Raw genomic sequence first — 26,939 nt, forward strand, 5'->3', positions numbered from 1 at the left:
AAGTGTCAGCGAGTCATAAATAAATCCCCCCGCAGAGAGGATGCTGATCCTAACAGCTCTGTGCATCAGGAAGACAAAAGGGAATTCATTTTTAAACCCGGGAGGTGGTTCATTGAACTCCTATTGTGTGTGTGTGTGTGTGTGTGTGTGTGTGCGTGTGTGTGTGTGTGTGTTTTGAATGCGATGTTGGAGTCCAGCGGCGCTATGAGCTTGTTTCCTTTGGGCCACATGTGCTCTCCGGTGCTGAGCCGACTCACAGTGATGAGAAGTCCAGCTGCAGGTTTTCACCCTCGGGGAGGAAGTCCTTGTTTACTCATATTTGACCTTGTGTCCGACCCCCCTTCGGGCTCTTTGACCCCCCCGAAGACACTAAAGTGGCATTAAACTGTTGCGACACTCGACCGGTTGCCATGGCGTTGATTTTGATGTCACTGATACAGATTGTTACACGTGTTAACGTCTTAATGACATGAACACGTTACAGACTACAGCTGCTGTACACAGTCGAACATCGTCTGCTGCTCCCAGCAACACGTTGTCCTCACTGGACACGTTGTCCTCACTGGAGGACAGAGACGTACAGAGACGTACAGGCTGCTGTGTGCTGATCCACCTGTGACCAGCAGAGGGCGCTCTGTCAGCAGGAACAACACACACCTGTTACATCTCATAATGATATGATATGAGATAATACTTCATGAGTCCCACAGCGGGGACATTTACAGTGTTACAGCCAGAGGCAGCGGTAAAAAACAAGATATGATAAATATGTAAACATAAAGAGATAGTAAATAAGAAGAAAGCAAAGCTATAATATACATGGAAACTAAATATGACATCAAAATATATTTATAGTATAATGAGTTCCATTATTGCACCAATGATGTCGTAAATATATTGATATTGCTCATAAATGACGATAATAATAAGTCAGTTTCTGCTGTGTGTTGAATATGTCGTTATATAATAGTTGGTCCATACGAGACGAAGTTAAGTTTTACACTGTTTAATCTGCAGAAGGAAAAGTAGTTCTGCAGCTTTTAATTCAGCGGTAATCCGTCTGCAGAAACAAGCAGCCATTCATTGCAAGTCTGCTGTCGCTGGTCCACCGTGTGCACCACCACTGCTGTCCTGCAGGGGGCGGACCAGCATCACGCTGCCGCTCTCTGGGTCCTAGAGGGAGCTGGTGTGATTATCTCTGCAGCTGCTGACGCTCCGCCTCAGGAACCATCATGAATTGAGGGGTGATGAAAACTGTCCCGTACCGGTTACACACACACACACACACACACACACACACACACACACACACACACACACACACACGTTCACACTTTGTGATGGAGTGTGCATCGTTTGAGTGCTGCATATTTTACCAAATTAAAAGCAGTCTCTCTGTCTGTCCTGGCTCAGTCATCACGGTGCTAATGACATTCTTACTGTTGGGCAACAACTGGGCCGGTTCAGCCGGTTCAGCGTCTGACCTGCAGGAGGTGTTTCTGCCGGGTCACGTGCTGGAAAACTGCAGGAGTGAAAAATGTGGGAATGAGAGCACGTTTTAGAAAGCGCTGCACAGTAAGTGTTGCCAGGTTGAGAAATTAGAAACCAATTCTTGGTCTTTCGTTGCCATTAGTGGCAACTGCTGTCCAACGAGCAAAAGGAAGAGGAGCCAGCAAACGACAACGCTCGCCCCCAAAATAAATACATGTTTCAAAATATTTGTTGCATTGGTGATATTTAAATTCTGCTGTTTCTGTCTGAACCAGGAAGCACGTGTGTTGGTGTATTTTGGAGAAAATAACAAAGCATATGAAGTTGTTTGACTGTCAAAGTCAAGCTGCATTCTCTCTGGTGTCCACCAGGGGGCGACTCCTCTGGTTGTATAGAAGTCTATAGAAAATGACTACTTCTCTCTTGATTTATTACCTCAGTAAACATTGCTTTAGGGCGGGGCTACACGCTGATTGACAGGTCTCTACGTCACTCCTCCTCAGTCCAGATATGGTCACTTCCTGTTCACTGGTTGCGAAATATCAAGATCTAAAGTGTGTGGTCTGGACACGTCTTTGTTTTCTTCAGCATGATGGAAACAATAAGCGTCTGTATTCACACAATGGCTCAACCGGACGTCACACAAACTCTTCAGCTTGGGAGCCGTTGGGACGTTTACGTTCTCGCATGTAGTTCCTCACATAATGTCTCGACACCTTCATGGTTGCATCACATGTTTAAAGGCCTGAACTCTGAACCGTCTGATGCATACTAATGTCAACATGAGAAGTTCATTTTTACTGAGCTTTACTGAAGGTTGACTATTTTATAGAACTTCTACTGGGATCTAATAGTGGAGTGTTACCCAGAAGTTATGAAAGATGTTTGAATGGAGTTTCTAGTTGAAAGTATGAATGAGTGGATAACTTTTAATTCATTTTAATGACAAATCTTTGCCGGAAAAGTGGAATACTTTTTTTATATGAAAGCAATTTCCTTATTTATATTCATGACTTTCATCACTTTTCCAGCTCAGCTCAGCCTGAACAGCTCTTCTGCTTGTTTTTATTTGATTTTGTCAGAAGATTATCATGTTGCACTGAAGCGTTCTTACACTTGTTGTATAAAAACAGTTTCAAAAGCAGACGGAGGTCCATGAAACTCTTGAGTGGATTCTTTCTTTTTTGCAGACAAGGTCACATTCAGTGGCGTCACAAAATAATTTCATACTTCCATAAGAGTTGCTCGTCACAGAGGTGTTCGGTCTTCTTCTTCTTCTTCTTCTTCTTGATAAAATACCTGTGGCTCCTCAAATGAAATGAAATCTCCCTGAATGTTCTCTGTTAATTAAAGCTCTCCGGTTTCACAGAGCAGGAAAAGCCAATGCAAAACACACACACACACACACACACACACACACACACACACTGACACATTTCAATGCACACAGACGCAGAAAGAGAGAGGCCTGGCCGAGCTGTGCTTCGTAATGCTGTGCTCGTTCAGTTCAAGCAGTCAATAGGTTGCCATGTCAAGTTCTAAATCCTGCAGAAATAAGCACCTCGTGACACACGTAATGAACTCAGACACCCGAAGTTCACCAGACCATACGCGTACTGATCAGAGCTGAGCTTTAAGGACTTTAGCAGTGTGTTTTGATGAGCGTTAGCGAGTGAACGCTGTACAGTTTCAGGGTTTTGGGCAGAATTTACTGCGGTTAGATGATTTGCGCTACATTTTAGTCTCATTGATACCAATTGAAGTATTTAAAAGAAGCTTTAGCAATAGTTGGCGCTGTTAGCACTGTTAGCGCTGTTAGTGCTGTTTGCTGTGAGCCGCCGGCTGAGGCGTCACCATGTTGAGAGGCAATCAAAATGCTCCCAGTCTCAGATCAGGCTCCTTGCTGCTGCTGCAGTACGTCTTTGTGATAGCTTTGACAAAAGTAATGTCACATTTAAAATCAGATTTTGACACGATATCAATTTTAAAAAAGAGGTGGACCTCTCACAACTACCCAAAGCATCTCCACGGTGACTGTCGCGTTTTCTGAGTATGCACACACACACACACGCACACGCACGCGCACACACAGAGTGAGTGCAACATTGGTATGCATGACCTGAAGTGACTCAAATGAATCCGAAGGCGTGTGGATAAACACCTGGTGTTCCTCTGGGATGCAGTTATGTAGCCATTATAAAAAATGACAGAAGAGCAAACGCACTGTTCATCCAGTCAGTCAGCCAGCCAACATAACACACACACACACACACTATTACCCCCCCCCCCCCCCCCCCCTTGTGAAGGAGGGACTCATGTTGCATTGCGTGCAGAGTTGTAATTTTGTGTTCGTCTGGAGTCGCTGGCATTCTCTGCACCTCGCCAGATCTCACTGATTTTACCTCGAAAAACCACACTGTGACCACCGGAATTATGATACACACACATTACTGCAGATACACACAGCACTGTAATTACACAGGATCAAAGGTGGATCCAGAGAGTCTGGTAGTCGAGCTAATAGCAGACGACCGCGAGGTGAACCTCAGATCATGAGGAACGATATCAAAGAGCGAGCTCCGGTTCAGCATCGGGATGTGAACCTTTCTCTTTCTTAACACTGTGACCGTGAACCAGCTGCGGGCCAACGGGATCAGTACAGAACACATCCCCGTTTCACGTTAGAAACCAACACTTTACCTTCTCTGTTTGTTACATCTTTAAATGAGACATACCAACATCTGTTTATTCGCCTTCTTATCTTTTAAAGTGGGCGCTTTGTCCGTGAACAGAGACCAGAGAGTGTGTGTGCGTGCGTGCGTGCGTGCGTGCGTGCGTGCGTGTGAGATCATTGCCCTGTGATTCAAACCACTGTCCCCACCTTCATCTCCCTTTCTACACACACACACACACACACACACACACACACACGTAGAGCTCCCTCATCAAAGTATATCAGCACACACGTGTGCTCTTAGTCATTCATTAGACCCACGCACACGGGCAGCAGCTCCCTTTGGCTGCTGGCGAGGTGTCTCCCCCCTCGGAGGTGTCTCCCCCCTCGGAGGTGTCTCCCCCCTCGGAGGTGTCTCCCCCGGGTGAGGCGTGTGGGTGAGTCCCACACGCCTGCTGTTTGATCTCCTCGTGCATGTTGCAGACCGCCCAACGCTCGAGGCGTCGTCTCCGTCCGCTAACACAACCACCCGGCTGACTTCTACACGCAGTTGGCTGTAAGCGTGACGAGGCGGGGGGCCACGCCGATGGGGTCAGATCAATGACAACTACCAACAGTCATACCTTCAAGGACCTTCATGTATTGTCACATAATGTCAAATAACGACAAATAAAGACGGAATCCGCACCAAAACAGTGGCAGCTTGCAACAGGAAGTGCCTCTACTAGCTGCCGCTGCCGCGATGTGAGCTTGGGGAGTCAGGGGAGTCTCACAAAATCCACAAATAAATGTGTAGCGATCCACAAACGAATGTAAAAAATCCACACAGAAATACATGCAAATGCAGAAATATATTTGTGATTTCTTTTTACATTTATTTATGTGTGCATTGGAATATATTTGTGAATCGTTCCGTTTGCATTTGTGATTATTCTGACCCCATACACGCCCTCCTCAACATGTGATTAGTCACATCCACTGTGAGCTCCTGCAGCAGGGAAAGCCTGCGTGCGTGCGTGCGTGCGTGCGTGCGTGCGTGGTCAGTATGAGGAGCTTTGCGCTGCACTTCCTAAAGAGTCCATGCAGCAGCCGGATTACCGGGTCTTGTGTTTTCTCTCAAGCGGGCCACTCTGGAGAGGATTACGGCTTCACGCCGGAATTTGACTCGACCAGTCGGACTGTGTCGCTGCTGGTCGCATGAGGTAGTCATGGTTCACATAGATCAGGTTTAAGCAGTACGCAAGATCTTCATGTACACTCGTCCCAGTCATGGACGGATTAGGAGACAATGGGCTCCTGGGGACAGGCATGTAAAGGGCCCAGCTTCACAGAGACAGACTGTATTCATGGTCGTTTGTCGTTTTGTGTCTCTTCCTGGAAGTTTTTGCTTGTGCCCAGTAGGCCCGTTCAGAAATCCATCAATGATTCCAGTTCACGGTGTCAGCGAGGCAGATTGTTCAGGGATGCTACTGCAGAAGGAACGAGCTCGTTCCATCGGAGCGCTCTGAGTACGTTACATATTATCTGACGGACGTCCGTGCCGAGATGAAGATGCTCGTGAGGGAGGAATTCAAATGAACGAAGCTTACGTTAACATCAGGTGTCAATGCAAAGGCGCCGTGTCATCATATATGTGCACGTTTCCTCCGTGGAGCTGCTTCATGTCGCTCTGACATCATCACGAGGAAGTGGCTTCCCTCTGACCTAGAGGTGACATGGTTGCCGTGGTGACAGCTTGCATCATGTAAAGTAAAAGAGAAAGAAGAAAAGAACCACTTCCTGTCTCCTCTTTCATCCTACAGAGGTGCAGGAGCAGAGAGTCACTTCCCAGCATTCCTGTCTCTCTCTCTCTCTTTCTGTCTCTCTCTTTCTGTCTCTCTCTTTCTGTCTCTCTCTCTCTCTTTCTGTCTCTCTCTTTCTGTCTCTCTCTCTTTCTCTTTCTCTCTCTTTCTCTCTAAAAATAACAACAGTATTTCTGATCAGATTTCAAAATAAGCCTGGATATTTGCAGCCTCGTTGTCTACATTCCACTGATGTGGAGCGGTTAGTTGTGATTGTGATGTCATTGAAGATGATGAACTGTTCAGTGTTTGGAGGGTTGTTGAGTTTTTCTGTGTTCCCTTATTTCCTGTTAGGGTTAGGTAACCCTGTGAGGTCATGGACTCAAATGACTTTCTCCTCCCACCTTATTATTTACTCACATCGTGTCTCCAGCCCCTGTCTGCTGAAGCTTCTGTATTTTTTGTTAATATCAACAAATCTTTCAATTAAAGAACTGATTCTTCCAAAAGGACTCAGGGTTCCTTCTGCACCGTGAACATTAGCACTCTACCTGCAGCCATAAATGCTCTATTTGCACCAAATGTTTATTAACCCGAGGTTGAAAATAGTTCCCACCAAACGCACCACATGTGTTGTAACTCATGCAAAGCATCATGGGATGTTGCTCCACAGAGGTACGAGCGTGCACAGAGGCCTTTATGCTCGTTAACGCGTATTCGCTGCAGAGTTCTCCAAAACACCAGAGGAAACGCAACGAACCAAACATGCAACTCCTCGACGCCGAGGACTGATTATTATTCACTGTAAACTCATACAACCGTTATAGAATAGAATCGAATATTTGGAACTAATTGATTCCAATGAAACGCAGATTGAAAGGTTTTTGTATGTTTTTAAATATTTCTCTCCATTTATTATTATCATTAATATCCTGTAAGCAATTTGAATCGGCTGCAAAATATTAACTCAAAAGTTGTTTTTTAATATCTCCTGTTTTTAGGGCATTTATAAACTAATTTGTCATCTTTAATATAAACCACAATAATACAAAAAATCTATTTATATTTTTACTATATTCGCGCTTTCTGCAAAACACTGCGTCCCTTTTAGCTCACGCTCGACGATGAAGCGTCTTTATTCTTTGCCACGCGTTGTGATTGCTGCTCACGTCTACTTCGTCTTCTTTACTTTCTTCTAAAACGTTTGAAGTCGTCACATGACGCGTGAGTAAAACTCGTCTTCGGTCATTTATGTTCGTGCGTAACTCGTGCAGCGTGATTCATGGGTGAAAAAGTGACGAGTCACCACATTACACTCAAACCGACTGTGATGTCACTTCAAGTGTGCACATGCAGCTGCTCCATGGCGACGCAACATCTGGAGCTTGGTCTTTGATTGCATCACTTCCCTCTCCTTCTGTTGAATTAGATTAAACCTCATCCAGCGCGTTCATCACTGAGACGTTCTGCTGCCTCTCTGGACGGTGAGTCCCACTCACGGTCCTCTGAGTCCATGTTGCTCCGGCTCCGGCAGATCCAATGAAGACAAACCCTTCAATCAAACTCTTCCTGTCTGGACTCTGCATCACGATCAAACTACATTCTCTCTCTAATCTCTCGCTCTCTCCTTTGTCTCAGCTGAACCGAGTTGTTTCGGGAAGTCGACGTGACGCACACGGCGTGACTTACTCATCATTTCCCATCATCTTCACAGAAGCTGGAATCATTTCAAGACAATAAATCATGCTGGAAGACAGTCAGGGTGGCATTTAAATCAGCATTTATTATGCTGTGTGTGTGTGTGCGTGCGTGCGTCCGTGGGTGGTTGGGTGCGTGTGTGTGTGTGTGTGGGGGTAAAAAGAGGTGGGCGGTGGCATGCGATGAATTCAGGCACAGGTGTTCAGCCTCACAGCCGGTGGATGTTCCCCGGATCAGCACCTGGTCCTGCTCAGTAGATTAGCGTACCACGATTGGGGATCCTTGGATGTGGGCCGAGCCCCCTGGGGGGGGGGGGGGGGCAACAAGTCAGCCAGCGTCCTCTCAGCAGACACGCTGTAGCACCCCGAACAGATTTACACACCTCCTCCTCCCGAACCCCGAAAACATGTCCAAAGGGCTCCACTCCAGCGCCACAAACAAGTCCACTCTACATCTGGGTTTACTGCCACGTGGTGGAACGACATGTACAGCGTGTCGTCTTGCACCGTTGCCTTGTGTCTCTGATGTGTAACTGCTCAGCGATCAGCTGTAGCTTTGTGTTGTAAAGATGCCTTTCTCCTCTGCGGGCGTGTGGAAAGATAAGACCCTCATCTTCACGCTCCGCTCCGTCACAGAGTTTACCTCAAACTCCAGGTTCAGACGCTTCACATTCCCCGAGAGGGCAACTCGAAACAAAGACTCGCCGTGCTGGAGTTGATGTCGTCTGTGGGAAGGAAGAGGAACACGAACATCAGAGATTAAAGCCTCGACATCGTCCAGCTGCACGGTCTGCGTTCTCTAACCGTGCTGACATCGATGGATTCCTCACGATGAATAATGTGCCAAATATAATGAAGCAGTCTTGCAGGTCAGATTTCAGAGCTCCCCTTACATCCATAGACTGTATAAGAAGAGGACGCGCCATCTTGTTTTTGCGTGTGCATGTTGGCAACACAAGTGCCATATTTGCCTCAGCCATCCAGACGAGTTAGCAAGATTTAAACTTTGAATTAAAACGATTACCAGAAACAAAATGTCTGGCTGGCTGTTGCATGTTTTTGTCAGAATCGATATGAACAGTCCAGTTCTACAGAACTCGGACTGGATCAGGACCGATTCAGAGCAACAGGAGTTTCGGTTTGACGTGTGGCCGTGTTAACCGCAGACCTTAAGCCCAATGCGTGCGTGGTTGCTCGAGGTAACTTGTGTGAATGGTTGGCGTAGATAATGAACACAGATGAGTGTGTATTGAAAATGGACTGAAGACTTTCAGGAGGACGTCTACATGTTCTGTTGAAATGTTACCAATAGTTTAGCTTAGCCTTGATGCTAACAGACTCAGCGAGTAGATGGATGAAGAGATGGCCCACTGACAGCATGGTGTCATGTATCTGGCGGTAGCAGCGTGTTTTCCTACGCTGTGAACAGTGTGTGGATGAAGCATTGAGTTGTTGGAGTGTATTAATTAGCTAGCTACCATGCTAATTCATGCTACGCTGGTTATAGAACAGTGGGCCGAGTGTCCGGTCCCTTGGCCTCACTCCTTCATGCTCGGAGACCCGTCATATCCGGAGCTCCCGTCGACCCTTTGTCTGGTGAAGCAGACAGTCAGCGGTGAAGGGCTCGGCTCATATGGTCCCATCGCTTCATGTCAACTTTCTCAGTGACTTTACATATTAAGAGAAACTCATATTTTCTAAAGCCATTATTAAAAGAACAGCGTTTAACGAACGCATTTCATGCTTCCACCGACCATTAAAAATACACTGTTATTATTATTATTATTATTATTATTATTATTATTATTACAAGAAAGTATGACAATGATCCCAATGTGGACTAACAGGCCTGAGAGGAGGAAGACATGAAGTGGTTTTATCTTCTTCTTCCAGCTCCAGGAAGTGGGAGCTTAAAGTCTGTCATGGGATTATATTCCACATAAAGAATGTTTAAAAATACACAACAGCTACACTGCTGTATGACAAAAGATCTTCGGTGATTTCTGATTTGCAGGCCTGATGGTGGCGTCACCGGTGTCCTTCATTGTGATCCTTTAGCTTTTCTCTCTTGCGCAGCGGCGCTGACCTCCCTGTTCGTCCCTGAGCAGCTCCGGGGGAAGTGCAGGTGCCAGTCGAGCTACTTTGGCAACGTCTCTGTAAAGGTCTCCGCCGTCCTCTCGTCTTCTCTTCGCGGTCTCTCCGTCCTCTCGCTTTCTCCTCCATTCACTTTCACATTCTTCTGCTCTTGCTCCCCCCCCTCCACAGAGCTCCCGCCCCTTTTATCTCATGCTCTGTCATTTGGGGGTTTATTTCACAGCAGGCCGTTGCTTCCTGACGCACTTCTTTAGAAACGGAGGGAACATTAGCTTTTGATTAGACGGCGACGGTGGAATAAAGGAGCTCTTGTCCTCTCGCTGCCATGCGTTTACCTTGATAATTGTTTTCAGCGCACACCCAGCTGAGAACATTACCCGCAAGAAAGACGTTCCATGTTTACAGCCCAACGTTTTCTTGCATGTGTAGCTCTCCTCTCACAAACGTGGGATGTTTCTGATTTTATGTAAATCTTTTGTGCAGCCTGTCTCACTTCAGTGAGCTATCTTCCTCTGTTGCGTCACGCTTAGTGCGAGTGTGTGTTTGTGTTGTCAGGTTGTGTGAACCCCGAGGAGCTGACCACGGAGCGAGCCCACTCCGCTGTGGGCGAGATCTTCAAGACCCTCCGAGGTTTGAGCCACACCAGAGACCACCTGAAGCAGCTGCGCTCCGTCTACACGGCCAGCGACGGAGTTCACCAGGTGTGAGGCACGCACACACACACACACACACACACACACACACACCGTGTGTTGCAAGGTGGTTCACTTCTAGTGGACGAATCTAACGTATCACGACTGTCGCAAGCACGTCGAATGCGAACCAAAATCACCGAACTCGAGGCTTCAGACGGCCGTCCACAAACCGAGTCCGTCCACGTCTGACATACAGTCTGTGGTGCTCCCACGGTTCAATCGTTGCCCCCCCCCCCATTGTTCCTCACACACAGCTGCTTTCCCACCGCTCTTATTTGCCTATTCTTTTTGTTACCGTGGCGATAACTCGGCAAAGACTCAGCAGAGCACCTGTGTCCTTGGTTGCCTTTGTGCCTCTGAGTTCGCGTCACACGGCTCACAGATCACTGAGAGTCTGTTTCTTGGAGCTTCTGTAACTCAGAAGATCAGAAATGTGTGACTGCGGCGGCTCCGATCACAAAGCCGGCTGGAGCTCGAGAGCTCAGCAGGACAGTGAGATGAAGTGAGAACATGTCATCCATTAGGATGGAGTTAGAGGTAGATAAAGAGGAGAGGGCATCCATCTTCTCATCTCACGCTCGTAAGGAAAGTGAATGAGCTCATTCCCAAAATGTCAAACGATTCCTTTCACTCTGTTGAGATCCTACCTGCAGACTGAGTTCATCAAAGTTCCTGTTCTGTGCAGCCTCAGAAGCAAAAGTATAATCTGAGTCGTGTTTCTCTCAAATCGTTCTAATGTCACCGGTCTGTGCAGCTACGTTCTCCTAAAAGAAGAAGAGAAGTCACCTCCAGATGCACCAAACGTTCTTAATGCTGAAAGAAGAATCACACTTGATCATCAATCAGAAGGGCGTGGCCTGTTGTTTGTTATTGTCATAGGTAACGCCCCCTAAACGCTTTATAAAGGCCGGAAGAAGAAGGAGTTCAGTGAAATCGAGTTTCTGTTAAATAAACGTAAACAAATGTTATTTTACAGCTGATTTGTCAACAGGTGCCACGCGATTATATTCGGTTAATTAAAAGCAAAATGATTAAGTTGTGTTCATGACTTTGTATTGCAGCACAATGAATTTGACAAAATAAATTACTTCTGATCAACAAGAGATATTTAAGCTGCACCAAACTAAGAAAATGATGTTTCATGGACTTAAAAAATATATATTTACATGTTGCATATTTTGAATTTGTCTTTTCAACATAAATCTTAGCAGTAAAATGATCATTCAATTACATCATCACGTTTTCACGTGTGTGTGTGTGTGTGTGTGTGTGTGTGTGTGTGTGTGTGTGTGTGTGTGTGTGTGTGTGTGTGTGTGTGTGTGTGTGTGTGTGTGTGTGTGTGTGTGTGTGTGTGTGTGTGTGTGTGTGTGTGTGAGAGAGACAGAACTCTCTGTCCTTGTTCCTGCTGTGTCATGAAAATGATTTAGCATGAAAGCAGAACAGCGTGACATCTGGCAGCTGATGGCTGTTCTTGAGAAAAGGCCAGAACTCCATCAGCCGCTCTCAGCACGCATGAAGCCAATACCTGAGGGTCAGGATGTCTTCCTCTCCTTAAACAGTTCCCTGGGTACAGACCTAAGTGAGATTTTTGACAGAACCTTTTACTTTTGTCATCAGTTTTTATGTAAGTCAAGTAAATTACTGATTTTGTTGCTTTCAAAGCCTGAAACAGGACTCTGCAAAGCAGTTTTGTCTCAATGCCATTGATTATCTTTAATAATGAATCATTTACCGTTCATTTAAAGTAATTGACATCACTCCAATTTATTCCAATCGTAATGAATCAGATTGTCAGACAGCAGCAATACAATCAGTGAGGGCTGTTCACAACATTATTATCAAAGAGAGTCGTGAAGAACTGCTACAAAACATACAACAGATGGAAGACAGACCTCGGTATGGAAGGAATGTTTACAACTTTAAAATGACCACAAATTTAATTCAGTATAAATGAATATCAGGAAAATACTAAAGTAGAGACATGTTTCATAAGTTTGACACCAGCTCCTGAGATAAATGTTGAAGATGTGGCCCCCAGAGTGACCCCCTCATACACTGAGACTACACTGAGACTGGTTCACATGGAGGATCAGGACTACACTGAGACTGGTTCATATAGAGGATCAGGACTACACTGAGACTGGTTCATATAGAGGATCAGGACTACACTGAGACTGGTTCACATGGAGGATCAGGACTACACTGAGACTGGTTCACATGGAGGATCAGGACTACACTGAGACTGGTTCAGGACCAGTTAAAAGCTCCTCACAGTAACTTTACCGTTGATTTATTTTTCACGGAATCTCCGTACGTAAGTGACACCACGATCTTTTCCTGTGAAACAAACTAAAGAGTCGGTTCATCCCAAATATAAAAACACATCTTCTCATTCACTCCGATGATGGAGTCAAAGTCTTCTTCAGACATTCTGCAGAGCAGCTCATTTGAATGAAACTGGTGTTTGTGACGGCTCTGGAGCCGCGGCAGCACTGTGAGGCAGAGTAGAGTCCAGCGCCGTGTTGTTTCCATCAGGTTTAAAGGAGGTGCAGAGAACAACTCCATCACAATGCTGACCACATCTTCAAAGGCAGTCCGGTCTGTTCGCCGTGTGTGTGTGTGTGTGTGTGTGTGTGTGTGTGTGTGTGTGTGTGTGTGTGTGTGTGTGTGTGTGTGTGTGTGTGTGTGTGTGTGTGTGTGTGTGTGTGTGTGTGTGTGTGTGTGTGTGTGTGTGTGCAGACAAATAAGCTCTGACATCATATGACTAATTCTAATATTGTTTTCATCGTGTGGGTGTCTGATTGCGTTCAGCTTTTTAGGGATAGCGGATGAAGAGTGTGTGTGTGTGTGTGTGTGTGTGTGTGTGTGTGTGTGTGTGTGTGTGTGTGTGTGTGTGTGTGTGTGTGTGTGTGTGTGTGTGTGTGTGTGTGTGTGTGTGTGTGTGTGTGTGTGTGTGTGTGCAGACAAATAAGCTCTGACATCATATGACTAATTCTAATATTGTTTTCATCGTGTGGGTGTCTGATTGCGTTCAGCTTTTTAGGGATAGCGGATGAAGAGTGTGTGTGTGTGTGTGTGTGCGTGTGTGTGTGTGTGCGTGTGCGTGTGCGTGTGTGCGTGACAGTGGGCTGGACTGCTGATCTTTACTGCTGTCGGGTGTGTGTGCATGCGTGAGCGTGTTATTTAACCCGAGGTGAATCATTCGTTTACTCCCAGCTCAGGCTGACCTGCATTAACGAGATGTCGGTTTATATAACTCACGGTTTTAAACAAGTGGACTGCAGGAGTTCCCCAGACCTTCAGACCTAACACGGCTGCTCCTCGGGGGGCCGGAGGAGCAGAGGATGATAGATGCTGGCTCTCCAGGTGGAGGTGTGAGGAGGCCATGTGGGCAGGAGCACCTGGAGGCTTTAGCATTTGGACCACAGTGTGTAGGTGTGTGTGTAGTGCTTGAATCAACAGTTGGGGAGCTGGAGTCTTCGCTCAGCGTCCAGATGTTCCTTTCGCAGGAGAAGGTTTTGTTCCATAACTCGCTCACATCCTGGCGTGCAGCCCAGACGTGTCACCGAACTCCTGTTGGAAGGTATTCTCTTCTATTTTAAGACTTCTGCTATTCGGAGCAGTTAAACAAAGCTCTGCCAAGTTTCTTTTTTTATCAGAGTCTTTATTGTTCTGCGAGACAGCAGACTTCACTCCCATGGAGGGGAAAGAAATGCCTGGAATTCCTGGCCGGCCAGCTGAGAGGCCTATAAATGGTTGATTCTGTTCCCGGGGAGCCGGTGCATCATGGATCACCTGTTGGGAATATTAGAAGCCTCTCTTCTCCTGAACGGCATCACATCTCCAGACTGAGACCACCGAGGTGGACCACAGAACAAACTGTGTAGCTCCTCCCCCTTTCTGCAGGAACACAGCTGAGAACATCATGAGCAATGTTCCTTCTTTCAACTTCATGCAGTGTTACACTTCAATATCATGCACAATATCACATTAATATTCTAGTTTCTATCACTGGTATATTATTCTTTAAACACTTCATAACTTTATAAATATTTGTTATTTTTCTCCGGCATGAGAATGTCCATCAGGGTGATTCAAGTTCTATCTTGTGTTGTGTTAGTTGAGACGTTATTTGACATTTTCCTGCTTTTTGTTCGCCATCAAAAACGAAGTGATGAAATATGTTGCTGGTGAGAGCCGGGTGCTGTTGACTGTTTTTGGGAGAGGCCGGTTGGTGTCGATGTGTTTGTGCTCACTGGGAAACAGCTGTGACCGTCTTGTGTCAGCGCTCTGGGTTTCGTGAGAAACGAGCCAAAGAATGTCTGACCTTCAGCGATCACACGTGTTTTTTATTCTTTATCGTGAATAAAACACGAGTCTGCAGCCGCGCTAGCAGCTACAGCACAGCGGAGCTCTGAGCTCAATGCTAACGAGCTCAATGCTAACGAGCTCAATGCTAACGAGCTCACAGTGAATATTCAGATTCAGTCTTTCTCTTTCCAACCTTTGCTACTGAACACAAAGCAAGAACAACCTTCCTGCCAATGATCTAGAATTATATTTCCATCTCTGGCTCTCCTTCATGCTCAGATATTTACAGACTGTTTACTGTCCAGCATCACACTTGTATAATTGGGATCATATATTTAGAAACGCTGCGTTGTTTCCTTTGCAGGCCACCTATCGTCCTTTCCTGCGGCAGATCCTGGAGGAAGTCTTCCACCCCGACAGACCCGAGTGTCCCGACATCGAGCACACGTCCGGAGGCCTCGCCGACCTGTTGAAGACCGGCTTCAGCATGTTCATGAAGGTGAGACGACTCGAGCACACGTGTTGTATGTATTGTCTGGAGAGAAAGCAGAATATTCAGTTGAAGTTCTGAGCGGTGAGAGAACCCGTCGGGTCGAGCACATCGTGAAGATAAAGCTCAATCACTCATGTCGCTTTTACGCCCAAACGTCGCTCAGTCAGCGTGGACTTGGCTCTGCCGAGGTGCCCTTGAGCAAGGCACTGGACCGCCACACACTGCTTAGCGAGCGCTGTGGGCTGCTGTAACGGGATGGGCTGAATCTCACTGTGTGAGGATTGGCTTTTGTGAATACCTCTCTGTGTGAATTTAACGCCGATCTTTTCCGAAAGCTGACGTTTCTTGTGAAGATGGAAAATCATTTTTGAAAGACTGAATGCATGTAACGAGCAGACTTTGTCACGAGTCGCTGGCTTTCGTGGGAAAACGCAAAACAAAATAAGGAGTGAGATACAACGCATCAGAACATGTTGGACCGTACCACTGATCACATGAGGAGAGATCTCTGCTGCTGCTGCTGATCGATCGTTGATCCGCATCAACAGGCACAGATCCCTTTGATGTGTGATCACAGCAGCTGCTCTACACGGATACACAATGTTTATCTTTTTATCACTGTCCCAAAAATCATTTCAACGCTCTAAAGTCAGTAAACCATCAAAATACGACTTTTCTTTCTTCACAAAAACACACAATTGAAATGATAAAGAAATAAAAGATTGTACTTTTATGTATTAAAACAAATCTCATCTTTATTATCTTTAATGAAGTATAATAACGAGCTGAGATCTCGTGTTAGGAAGGTAAACCGCTCATAATTCATCTCTCATATCTATTTTATATTCATGTGAAAACATCTTCAAACTACTGGATTTATTCTAGTTTATCACCAAAAACACATTTTACAGATGACATGTGAACACATGTTATAATGTACCTTCAGCCAGTACACTGAACGACAGCGTGTTCAGTGATGTTGGACATGTCCTCCCCCCCGATGTCTCAGCGCATGTCACCACACATGGCCCACATGGTTATTCCATGTCAGCCATGCTTACAGCGAGGTGGACATAGAGACAGAGACACAGAGACATCGTCTCCTGGAGGTATCACACAGAGAGATGAGCAAGTGGTCCCTAAAGAGAGCGGCTCTTTATCACAAAATGATGGACAGGAAACAGAATCAACACTCCAGCTCTTCATGCACTGACACATGGAGAGATTTTACACAACTCGAGAAAGAAAACTTTCATTTTATACTTTGTCTGTTTACGTCTGTAGATTTCTCCTAAAGTTACCATTACATAATGCCTCATTTGCATATTTAAACATACCATTTCAGTAAACTTGTAATATTATTCATGGTGATATCTATGAGCTGATGTTTTTTGTGTCTCCCGTTAATAATCTGACCAATCACAACGTCCCGTCCGCAGGTGAGTCGTCCTCATCCCAGCGACAACCCTCTGCTGCTCCTCTTCCTGGTGGGCGGAGTCACGCCTTCAGAGCTCCGTCTCGTCAGGGACATCGTCACGACGCACAAACCGGGAACTCAGGTGAGTCTCTGAACTACCTTTCACAATAAAAGCCCCGAACGTGTACTTCCACAGAGCATTTCTCTGAAAGGAAGCGCAGTAAAATCTCGTTTAGCGGCGTTGGTTCGTAGCTTCATGTCGTCGTCTTCCATTAAAAAGATGCTTATAGCGCGTCGCTCATCGTGCAGAGCACTCGTTACGACTGTGTTGTTGTGCTTACGGTTCATCGGTTTGCTGGAGTAGAAAGGAGCACGTGACACCAAACAGGAGCTCTCCTCCGCACATCATCCTGCTGGAAGTAATCAAATCAAACAAATAAACAAACAAACCGGTTGCCAAGGCACCCGATTCATGCACCTCATTGAATCTGCTGATGACTCAGAACGGGGACTCGCCGCCACCCGGTGACCCACTTCACCCCTGATGACTGTTGTTGTGCTCCGCTCCAGGTGCTGGTTCTGTCCACCAGGTTACTGCGGCCGACGGACGTCCCCGAGCTGCTCTTCACCACCCGGAGACTGCGTCCTGGTGTCGACTGAGACTGACGGCCGTCACGCGGAGATGCACGCGGAAGGAGGACACGCGTGTTGCAAACGTCTCGACACCTCGCCGGGTTAATGAGAACCACCGTCGCACATTCCCATCTGTCAGACATAATGAGGTTCTGGAATGTAAATAAACAGATCTCTAACACAAACACACGTTATTATGATGATTTGTGTCCTCGTCTTCTGGGAGCTGCGGTTCTCAGAAGAGTCTGGTAATGAAAAGCTGAGGTGAACTCTCCAGCTGGGTTTTTCCGGTCTGTTCTGTCGTCTCACTGCAGCGTTTGTAAAGGAACGGGTTCATGCTTTTCATCAGACGTCGTCTGTCATCGCAGCAGCGCTGACGACGCTCCTCATTGTGCTCCGAAGCCGCCTGAAGGACGTCGGATAAAGAGAGATTCAAATGAACCGTCTGGAATTTAAAAAGCAAAACACTTCAAAGCCTCAGAAAACTGCATTTTAGGATGGTCTCTCAAACCATGAGACATCTATTTGTCCTCTGCGATTGTCCCTAAAATGTCTCTTAAAAGCATTTTTCATTATGCATCCTGCAAAACTATTATTCACAAATATGAAGAGGGAGGCCGAGAGATGATTTTACGCCGCCAGAGACGAGGCGGTCCTCAGTTCTCTGGACCTAACTGGAGCCCCCGATGCAGCATCGATGCTGATGTCTCCACATCGACCTGATCCAGAAACAGATCCATCTTCCCGTTGAAGTGTAGTTTCTATCAGTCCTGGATTCTGCTAAAATAATCTAGATGTTCTGCTTCCTCCCTCAAACCTCTGGACTCAGTTCATCGTTCTGCTCTCAGTAACCTACCTAGGTTGAATATCCTGTAAACTATTTGATTCGGCTGATAAATATTTACTAGAATGTCGATTTTTAAAACACAGCGGCCTTCTTTGTAAATATTACATCACCCGTCACTACGGCAACCTTAAACTAATCTTTCTGCAGGTTTGTTCTGAACTCCAGTTTGTTCACTAACTACACAGTGTATAAGCAGTGTGCGTGTCATGAGGACGTCGCTCATTGTTTGTGGATGTTTTGAAGCCTTGAGTTTGCCGATTTCACCGTCACCATCTTCTTTTGCAACCAGTGAACAGGAAGTGACCATATTTGGACTGAGGGGGAGTGACGTAGAGACACCGGATGAGTCTCTGGTAGAGACCTGTCAATCACTGTGTAGCCCCGCCCTAAAGCATCCCCAGTCTGTGTGACTCTAAATGGACCATAATGTACGAAATGAACATCATGCTGTATTGAAGAAGACTTGAAACTAGAGATTGAGCTGCTGTCAAATGCACAAAAAATTTTAAACCAGAAACAAAGTTAAATTCATCATTTTCTTTTTTTATTGTGAACACAAGGTGACTTTGTAACAAATAACAAAAAGGCCCTTTGGGTCACTCTTTTCTTCATAAAGTGCATCAGTGATAACACGCTACATACTGCTGCATCAGCCTGTCAATCACAATGCTGCACACACACACACACACACACAGAGCCCGGCTCAAGTGTCTGTCATAATAACACCAACATCTGGTGGAGCCGTGCAGAGGCCGTCTGAATTAAAAACAGCCACAGTCGGCTAAAAATAAGCCGTCCTTCAGCGCTGCTGCTGCCAGGAGAGCTGGATTTGAGTTTGTTTTAAATTCAGTCTCAGCTGCTTCTCCTCAGGTGTCTCCCTCGTGATGGACGTCCACACTCGGTACCTGACGGGACAGACGGCCGTCACTTCAGAGGACGTCGCCTCCCGACTGATCCGAGGACTTGTGATCCGCCTCCAAAGGCTCTTTCTCTGGCCGCTCTGGGCCACGTTTTAAAACACCGTCTCAGCGTCTCCTCACACCGAGGTGACGGTCCGCACCGTCGCCGACAGCGCTTGCTTGAAGCGCCGCTTCAGGTCCTGCATGTTGGGCGACTTGGGCCTGGGGATGAGGAGCGAGCGCCTCTTCTCCGTGGCGTTGGCGGCAGCCGGCGTTGGCGGCGCCGCCGGCTGCTGCTTGGCCAGCTGGCAGCAGAGCCGGTGGAAGGCCTTGTGCACCTGGCTGTAGTCCTCGCTGGCGGACACCTCGTAGAAGGAGCAGCCCAGCGTGGACGCCAGCAGCGAGCCCTGCTGGGAGTCCACGCGCCTCAGGTGCAGCAGGTCCGCCTTGTTGGCCAGCAGGATCACGGGGGGCATGGCGGCGCCGCCGGTGCAGACGACCTGCTGGTGCAGCTGCTCGATCAGGTCGAAGCTGCGGCGGTCCGTCGTGGAGTACACCAGCACCACGGCGTCCGCCCACTGGATGGAGCAGGTCACGTGATCCGGGAGATTGATGCTGTTATCGGTCATCTGGGAGGAAAGAAGAAAAGGAGGCGGATTAAAACCACGGACTGTTTATAAGACGTGGACATTTTGGGGTTTTTGCAACCAGTGAACAGGAAGTGACCATATCTGGACTGAGGAGTGACGTCTCTGGTGTCGACCTGTCAATCACTGTGTAGCCCCGCCCTAAAGCATCCCCTGCTTTATGGTCTGTGTGACTCTAAATGGACCATAATGTACTAAATGAACATCATGCTGTATTGAAGAAGACTTGAAACTAGAGATTGAGACATAAACTCATGTTTACAATGTTTACTGAGGGAATAAATCAAGAGAGAAGTAGAGTCATTTTCTATAGACTTCTATACAACCAGAGGAGTCGCCCCCTGGTGGTCATTAGAGAGAATGCAGGTTTATAGACTCTTCAGCATCGGCTTCACTCATCCGAACCGGAGGTTGCCGCCTGATTAAAACACTTTAAATGACTTTATGGAACTGATCTGACTGGAATGCCGACTGAGGCAGACTGGAGCTATCAGGTTTCTCCTCCAGAACAGAGAGGAGTCTGGATCAGGGTATCATTTACTCTCATCCTCAAGACAGCCATTAGCCTAAATGGGAGATTAGACAGCCAGAGTCTACACACACACACACACACACACACACACACGATTTTTGGCCTGGTGCCCAGTCAAGAGAGGCTCAGATGATCTTAACAGCCACACAGTGAAGTAGATTATATATTGTCTTTAGATTGTCCTCTACGGACTTCCATGTGTTGAAAGTCTCACCTCCACACCAGGAGTGTCCTGAACCTGGATGGTCACTTGTTCTCCTTCCACCTGGACTTCTCTGGAGTACAGGTTACCTGCACACACAAACACAGAAAGAAGAATTAGACGCCAATACTTTCAGGATGTTTAAAAATAAACCCGGTTAAACTCATTTCCATCCTCAAGTTAACTCACCAGCATTTCTCTCATAGTCTCCGATGAAGCGCCTCGTGAGGAATCTCACCACCAGCGCTGCGATAACGAAAGAAGCAGATAGAATATTAGATGACCGATAATATAAAAGCCACTCTATGAACTTCCACGCATTTATTTAGATCTTTCTTCTTACCTGTTTTACCGACTCCGCTGCCTCCTATCACAGCCATTTTAATCACCCGGTTCGGCACCGAGCATTCCGGTGCTGGGTACTCCACAATGGTCGTCATGTTCTGGGTCAGACGCATATTTATATTCGTCCAAAAGATGTAAAATAATGTGGTTCCAAAGCTGGATGGAGTTAATCCTGTTCAGTCTCGAGCTGGTTCCGTAGAACTAGAATAAAACCAACACGAGCGCCGCGGCGGAGATGAAAGGACACAAACCGCAGCTGCGCACTGAAGGAGTGAATGCTGCAGGAGAGAAGCGGCTCGCGAGCTTTATAGCTCGAGCGGAGGTCGCATCTGATTGGTCGCTGGTCGCCCCCACACACACACACACGCGCGCGCGCGCCTCCCCTCTCTTCCTCGTGCGCCCTCTGCCTACACGTGTATAACGCGAGATATACACAACAGGTGGGGAGCGCGAGCTGGGTTTCCGGATTAAACGGTGTTTCTTATGGAGCAACACAAAAAACGTGCTTTTGAGTCATAGCGATGTGACTGCTGTCATATAATAATGTTATGATTAAAAACTGTATTGAAATACATTCAACTCATGTGCAACACCAGTTGATTACTGACATTACAACGATTATTTATTGTGTTACAAGTTCTCTGGAATGTTTCTGAAAAGACAAAGTACAAAATAAAAGTTTTATTTCCTCTCGTCTGAAAGAAGATGAGTTATGGAAGATAAGAAGACCAAAATATTTGCATGAAAAACATGATTTTCGCCTGCAGGTGTCTCATCTTAATCTTAATTGGTAGTGAAACATGAAAATTACATTTTGCCAATGAAACTGTTTTTAATTCCGTCTGCATGTTTAATTAAAGAGTTTCGTTTGGCTTTACAGGATGCCGATGGATCCTGTTCAACATCCCAGTGTTTGTTGCCTGGTGACCTGTTCAGACATGCACCTCCACTCGTCCACACAGGGGGGTTAACGGCTGCTGATGTTAATGACCCCCCCCCCCCCCACTCACTCACACACACATACATATTCACACATACAAGAACTGATGGATTTGAATAATCTAGCAGCCCTCCACATCCAGAAATGACACAATAAGTATTGTACTGCAACACAATAAAACATCTGTTGATGTGTTTCACGCCACAAATCAGTCCAGCAGCTGCTCCGCTCTGATTTAACCTGCATCACGTCTTCCTGTCACACCACCCCCCCCCCCCCCCCCTCCCCCCCCTCCCTCTCGTCTTTCATTCGTGCTCATGTGCTCTGAGGTATTTTGGCATCCCGTCCTCCTGTTGATTATGGTCTGGTATGTATTTTTGATAAGAGTGCTGATGACAGGCGGCCGCGCTGAAATGTGAAATAAGTGCCCCGGGATTCGTGAGCAGACATGGTTTTCTCTGACTTCATTATGGGGAAAGCTGAACACTGTACATACCTGCATTTGATGACATGTGAACTGGATTCTCTCTGAGTGCGAATTAAGCTTTTTCTCTTCCGAGGAACGATGTGTGGGTGAGGTGTTGTCATGGACGCCCACGCAGAGGGATCACAGGCGACGGGCTGCTGGTGACGGCTGATGATGGGAGGATGCTGTGGAGGTGGTCCAACGCGCCGGGATTCACTCGGAGACGTGGAGTGACTCACGGCAGAGCATGGGCGGACCACGAGACAATGAGCCGCTGGACAGAGACCCTCCAGAGACACGACAGTATTTTCCCTCTTCTGTGCGTGTTTTGTGTCTCTTTGTAGTCTTTTTGTGTTGACTTTAAACTGACATCAAGCTGCATCACTGGTTTTATATCCAAACAGTGTTTGTCTGGTGATGATACGTTGGACTCCTGTGGTTCCTGGAGGCCGGCGTTGCCGTCACTTTCCCTCAGGGAGGCCTGGAGGTAAATTACAATCCCTTTGAGTCGAGGCGGGTACTTAAAGCCACAACAAGGCCCGACTGCCATCAGAGTGTCGCTCTCACAGAGGTGACAATAGACGGGGGTTAATCCTTTGGCCAATTATCTGGGGGAATTCGGGGTATTCACTGCAAAACAGAGGAATGTGGAGTTAATTGGGGGGCAGCTGAAATCAGGAGGAGGAGGTGCTCTCAGAAGGATGTCCTTGTTGACAAAGAGGTGAGGACTGATTTCCCGAGGAGGCCTCACCTCTTTATAGGAGGCATCCGACCGTCACTTGCCCCCCCGGGGCCTGATCCCTCAGAGGAGGGTCATTTGGGATATCAGAGGGGCAGCTTTTGGAGCTGCCCTGGGGGTCAAACCTCACGAGCGGTCCGCGGCCTTGTGTTTATCAGTATCCTGACAGATGCTTATCATCCTCATGCCTTTCATCACTGCCTGCAAACGTGATTATTAGGAGACAATTATTTACACTTTAAGCTTCTTACTCAACAAAAATGTATTCCGGCTTTCAAGAAGCAGTTGGATGTCTGTTGTCTTGCAGGACTTTTCCTGCAGATCGCATGACAACAACGCGGGTACCTCCGATCTATTCGCACATCTTTCCTTCAATTGTTTGTTTATATCTACCAGCACGTTTGCATCCCGATGACCGATGCAAAGCAGCACAAAGGAAGAGAGGTTGTTTTGCTTCTCATTGAAATGTAAAAACCTCCCAACATGTTCGGAGCATTTGCATGCCTCTGAATGTCAACAGCGGTGTAATGCTTTCCCCCCGAATGACAATAGTCCCACACACACACCTCCCACTCACTGCAGTTGCATTGAAGCGAGCTTCTTAAGAAACATGCTGGAGAATATTGTGAAGCTGGATTGCTCTCCTGTTTACATTCCACAGCTGATCTCTGGCGCGGCATCGCATCGCCGGCCTCCACTCGTTTCTCCAGAGGACTGACGTGCACGTTCACTGTTCAACAGGTCCGAACGTGTGCACGAATGGAAGACACGAGGTGTTGCAGTAATAACAGTCAGCCTGCACGTGACCACAGATATGTATGTATGAAGGTAAGACTTCAAACTGAAGGATTATCCTGTTACGCTGATCGAGAAGTTGTTTTTCTTTCTCACATGTTGAACCTGTGCGTGACACTCTCGTGCTCAATTGAGAGATTTTGGTCTATTTTTCTTCCACAACTCGTCTTCTTTCAGACTCGAGGAAATAAAACATTTATTTTACTACTTTGTCTGTTTGCGTCTGTAGATTTCTCCAAAATTCACCAAAAGTTCATGGTGATATACAGTGAAGATATTTGACCTTCTTCACCTGTTTGCTTTGCAGGAAAGCCAGAAGTAATTAACACAGACAGCTTCCCCACAACAGTTATTGATCTTCTTCCTCTTCTTCACCTCGTTCACGTTCAACGAATCATTTATTCACCTGTAGGTGGCGCAGTAATGACCCATTGGGCACCATAACACAGGAGAAACAGGAACACGGTATCCAGAATACAAACATTTTATTTTGTGTAGAAACTTGATTTTATTCATGTGGATGGATGGATCTCCGGATGTCTTTGAGACGCTCAGCTTCAGCCCAATTCTTTATGACTCGTTAGTCGTCTGGCTGCCATGGAAACAAACACACGCACATTGATCCTGCTGATGTAATTACCATGTAGAAAAAGCAGGGTTGTAATGAGATGAGATCATGAAGCGACAGAATCACCGGCCGGACGGGGACTCCGGACAGGTTGTGTTCGGACACGGGGTTCAGTGGTTGAGATTTATGGTGTTGGTAATTCAGACCCCCCCCCCCCCCCCCCCCACCCTCGGGCCCTGTTTGTCCGTCTCGTCTGCTTTACTGCTCAGACTAAGCGGAGCTGGAGCTCATGCTGGAGGCAGAGCGAGGTTCAGAGTCGAGCCTCTGCGATGGTTCAATACAGACGGCATCCTCGAGGGCTGATCCTGGGCCAGAGCTCTGGTCTGTGGATGCTGATACTGAGATATTCGTGCTATTTTACAACTTTAGGACCTAAAGATCAAAAGAAGTGTTCGTACAGGGAAGATGATTATTATCCTCTGTACAGACGTCTCTTTTTCAATGTAAGTCAATGTGAAAAAGTATTTTTAGGCCCCAAGTTGTAATTCCACCGTTTGACCACGATGTCAAATTTGCTTCAAAGTCTGGAGCTCTTCCTGAGAGTTTGCTTTTGGTCCACTGGTTACGTAGCGCAGCGGCGTAGCGTAACGGCGTAGCGTAACTGCGTAGCGCGGCGGCGTAGCGCGGCGGCGTAGCGTAACAATGTAATGTAGCAACGTAATGCAGCACCGTGATGTAACAACCCAACTCAAGTGGACTTTTTTTACAGTGTTACGCGTTATGATCCCACATAACTTGCTTCGACTGAATGAAAAAGTGTTTTTTTACCTCACAACCTAGAAGTACTGTGTGTGCTGTTGCAGTGATGTCAGGTATTAAGGGGAATTATTGGTCTTTGTGAGCAACAAAAAGGAAACAAATCTGTGCTTCAGATCTAATGTTGTTTCTGTGTCTTCACAGACCTCAGCGGGTCACAGCGACCCGTTCAGCTCGTCGGCTCACAACGTAACAAGAGCGATGAAGAGCGATGAAGATGGACTCAGGTGTAGGATGTGTGAAAGTAAACAGGGAGGAACAGTACGTGCACATGGATAACGAGCTCTATTCTGACCTGACATCCATCAGCATCATCATTATCATGATCTCATGTTGATAACCGTAATTAGCTTGTTGTTTTGTCACAGTTTACCCATCTATCTGTCATCTTTCCTGTCAGCCCGGCGTCTTCAAGACTGAATAAAGTTTTGTGTGCAGACTGACAGACGGGCTCGGTCCTGTCACGACCTCCGACGGGACCGATGAACCTGAACGCAGACGGATTAGACACCTGTGAACACAAACAGCCCTGAACCATTGGGAAGCAGGATGTTAATGGTGTGCTGCCTCGAGGAGTAAAGAGGTGGATTCAGGTCCTACAGTTTCATTGTGAGTTCTAGGATAAATAAGGTGAACAGAACCTTTTCACCAGTTAGCAGCCCCGTTGTGAAGTGATCATATCTGCCTGCTCTCTTCATATCTTTATGGTTGGAAGTGTTTTTATGATGCAAACGCTGATGATTGAACCCCCCCCCCCCCACTCTCACACACACACACACACACATTCATTGGTATGCACACACACACAGACACCCACGCTTCGACGGCGCCCTCACAGTCATTGTATATATTAAAAGGTTTTCACCGGTACGCTGAGAGACGAATCTCCCGGAAGCTCGAGGTCACTTCTCTCTGCAGCGCTGAAGGAAGCGATGTGAAGCTTCTGTGGAACATCAGATGCTGAGTGTGAAGCTTCTGTGGAACATCAGATGCTGAGTGTGAAGCTTCTGTGGAACATCAGATGCTGAGTGTGAAGCTTCTGTGGAACATCAGATGCTGAGTGTGAAGCTTCTGTGGAACATCAGATGCTGAGTGTGAAGCTTCTGTGGAACATCAGATGCTGAGTGTGAAGCTTCTGTGGAACATCAGATGTTGCGTGTGAAGCTTCTGTGGAACAACAGATGCTGAGTGTGAAGCTTCTGTGGAACAACAGATGCTGAGTGTGAAGCTTCTGTGGAACAACAGATGCTGAGTGTGAAGCTTCTGTGGAACAACAGATGCTGAGTGTGAAGCTTCTGTGGAACAACAGATGTTGAGTGTGAAGCTTCTGTGGAACAACAGATGTTGAGTGTGAAGCTTCTGTGGAACAACAGATGCTGAGTGTGAAGCTTCTGTGGAACAACAGATGTTGAGTGTGAAGCTTCTGTGGAACATCAGATGCTGAGTGTGAAGCTTCTGTGGAACAACAGATGTTGAGTGTGAAGCTTCTGTGGAACATCAGATGCTGAGTGTGAAGCTTCTGTGGAACAACAGATGTTGAGTGTGAAGCTTCTGTGGAACATCAGATGCTGAGTGTGAAGCTTCTGTGGAACATCAGATGCTGAGTGTGAAGCTTCTGTGGAACATCAGATGCTAAGTGTGAAGCTTCTGTGGAACAACAGATGTTGAGTGTGAAGCTTCTGTGGAACATCAGATGTTGAGTGTGAAGCTTCTGTGGAACATCAGATGCTAAGTGTGAAGCTTCTGTGTAAGTGCAAAGTTCAATGTTAGTCAGAGGCAGAACAAATATATTTTTACATGGCTAATAAAGATGAATATTCCACTAATAGTCCTGTTTACATGCAGCTGTTGATGTTG

General features: G+C 46.7%; 2 protein-coding genes across 2 annotated transcripts in view; one reads left to right on the forward strand and one right to left on the reverse strand.

Annotated features, from left to right (window-relative positions):
* The window catches only part of scfd2 (sec1 family domain containing 2), an 80,719-nt gene extending 63,270 nt beyond the window's left edge, over positions 1 to 17,449 (forward strand). Inside the window, exons 6-9 of the mRNA XM_079268009.1 lie at positions 10,293 to 10,438; positions 15,108 to 15,242; positions 16,676 to 16,795; positions 17,224 to 17,449. Coding sequence (XP_079124135.1) covers positions 10,293 to 10,438; positions 15,108 to 15,242; positions 16,676 to 16,795; positions 17,224 to 17,313 — 491 coding nt within the window. The 3' untranslated portion in view covers positions 17,314 to 17,449. The remainder of the gene's footprint in view (positions 1 to 10,292; positions 10,439 to 15,107; positions 15,243 to 16,675; positions 16,796 to 17,223) is intronic.
* A 1,379-nt stretch (positions 17,450 to 18,828) lies between these two features.
* Positions 18,829 to 21,016, reverse strand: rasl11b (RAS-like, family 11, member B). Its single transcript, XM_079266583.1, has 4 exons — positions 20,757 to 21,016; positions 20,603 to 20,659; positions 20,426 to 20,502; positions 18,829 to 19,661 (listed from the first exon to the last, which is right to left on the reverse strand). Exons 1-4 carry the CDS (start codon positions 20,869 to 20,871, stop codon positions 19,170 to 19,172), a joined length of 741 nt encoding a protein of 246 aa, XP_079122709.1. The 5' UTR covers positions 20,872 to 21,016; the 3' UTR covers positions 18,829 to 19,169.
* Positions 21,017 to 26,939: the final 5,923 nt, after the last annotated feature.

The sequence above is a fragment of the Melanostigma gelatinosum genome (assembly GCF_949748355.1).
Source record: "Melanostigma gelatinosum genome assembly, chromosome: 4".
In the NCBI taxonomy this organism is placed as follows: domain Eukaryota; kingdom Metazoa; phylum Chordata; class Actinopteri; order Perciformes; family Zoarcidae; genus Melanostigma; species Melanostigma gelatinosum.

What these genes read in the sequence shown, in the direction of transcription:
- rasl11b (XM_079266583.1), bottom strand. Translation starts at nt 20,871, where the DNA reads ATGCGTCTGACCCAGAACATGACGACCATTGTGGAGTACCCAGCACCG. An exon ending in CAGCGGAGTCGGTAAAACAG is followed by an intron (nt 20,660 to 20,756) that starts GTAAGAAGAAAG and finishes TCGTTATCGCAG; the next exon opens with CGCTGGTGGTGAGATTCCTC. An exon ending in AGGACACTCCTGGTGTGGAG is followed by an intron (nt 19,662 to 20,425) that starts GTGAGACTTTCA and finishes CTTTCCTCCCAG; the next exon opens with ATGACCGATAACAGCATCAA.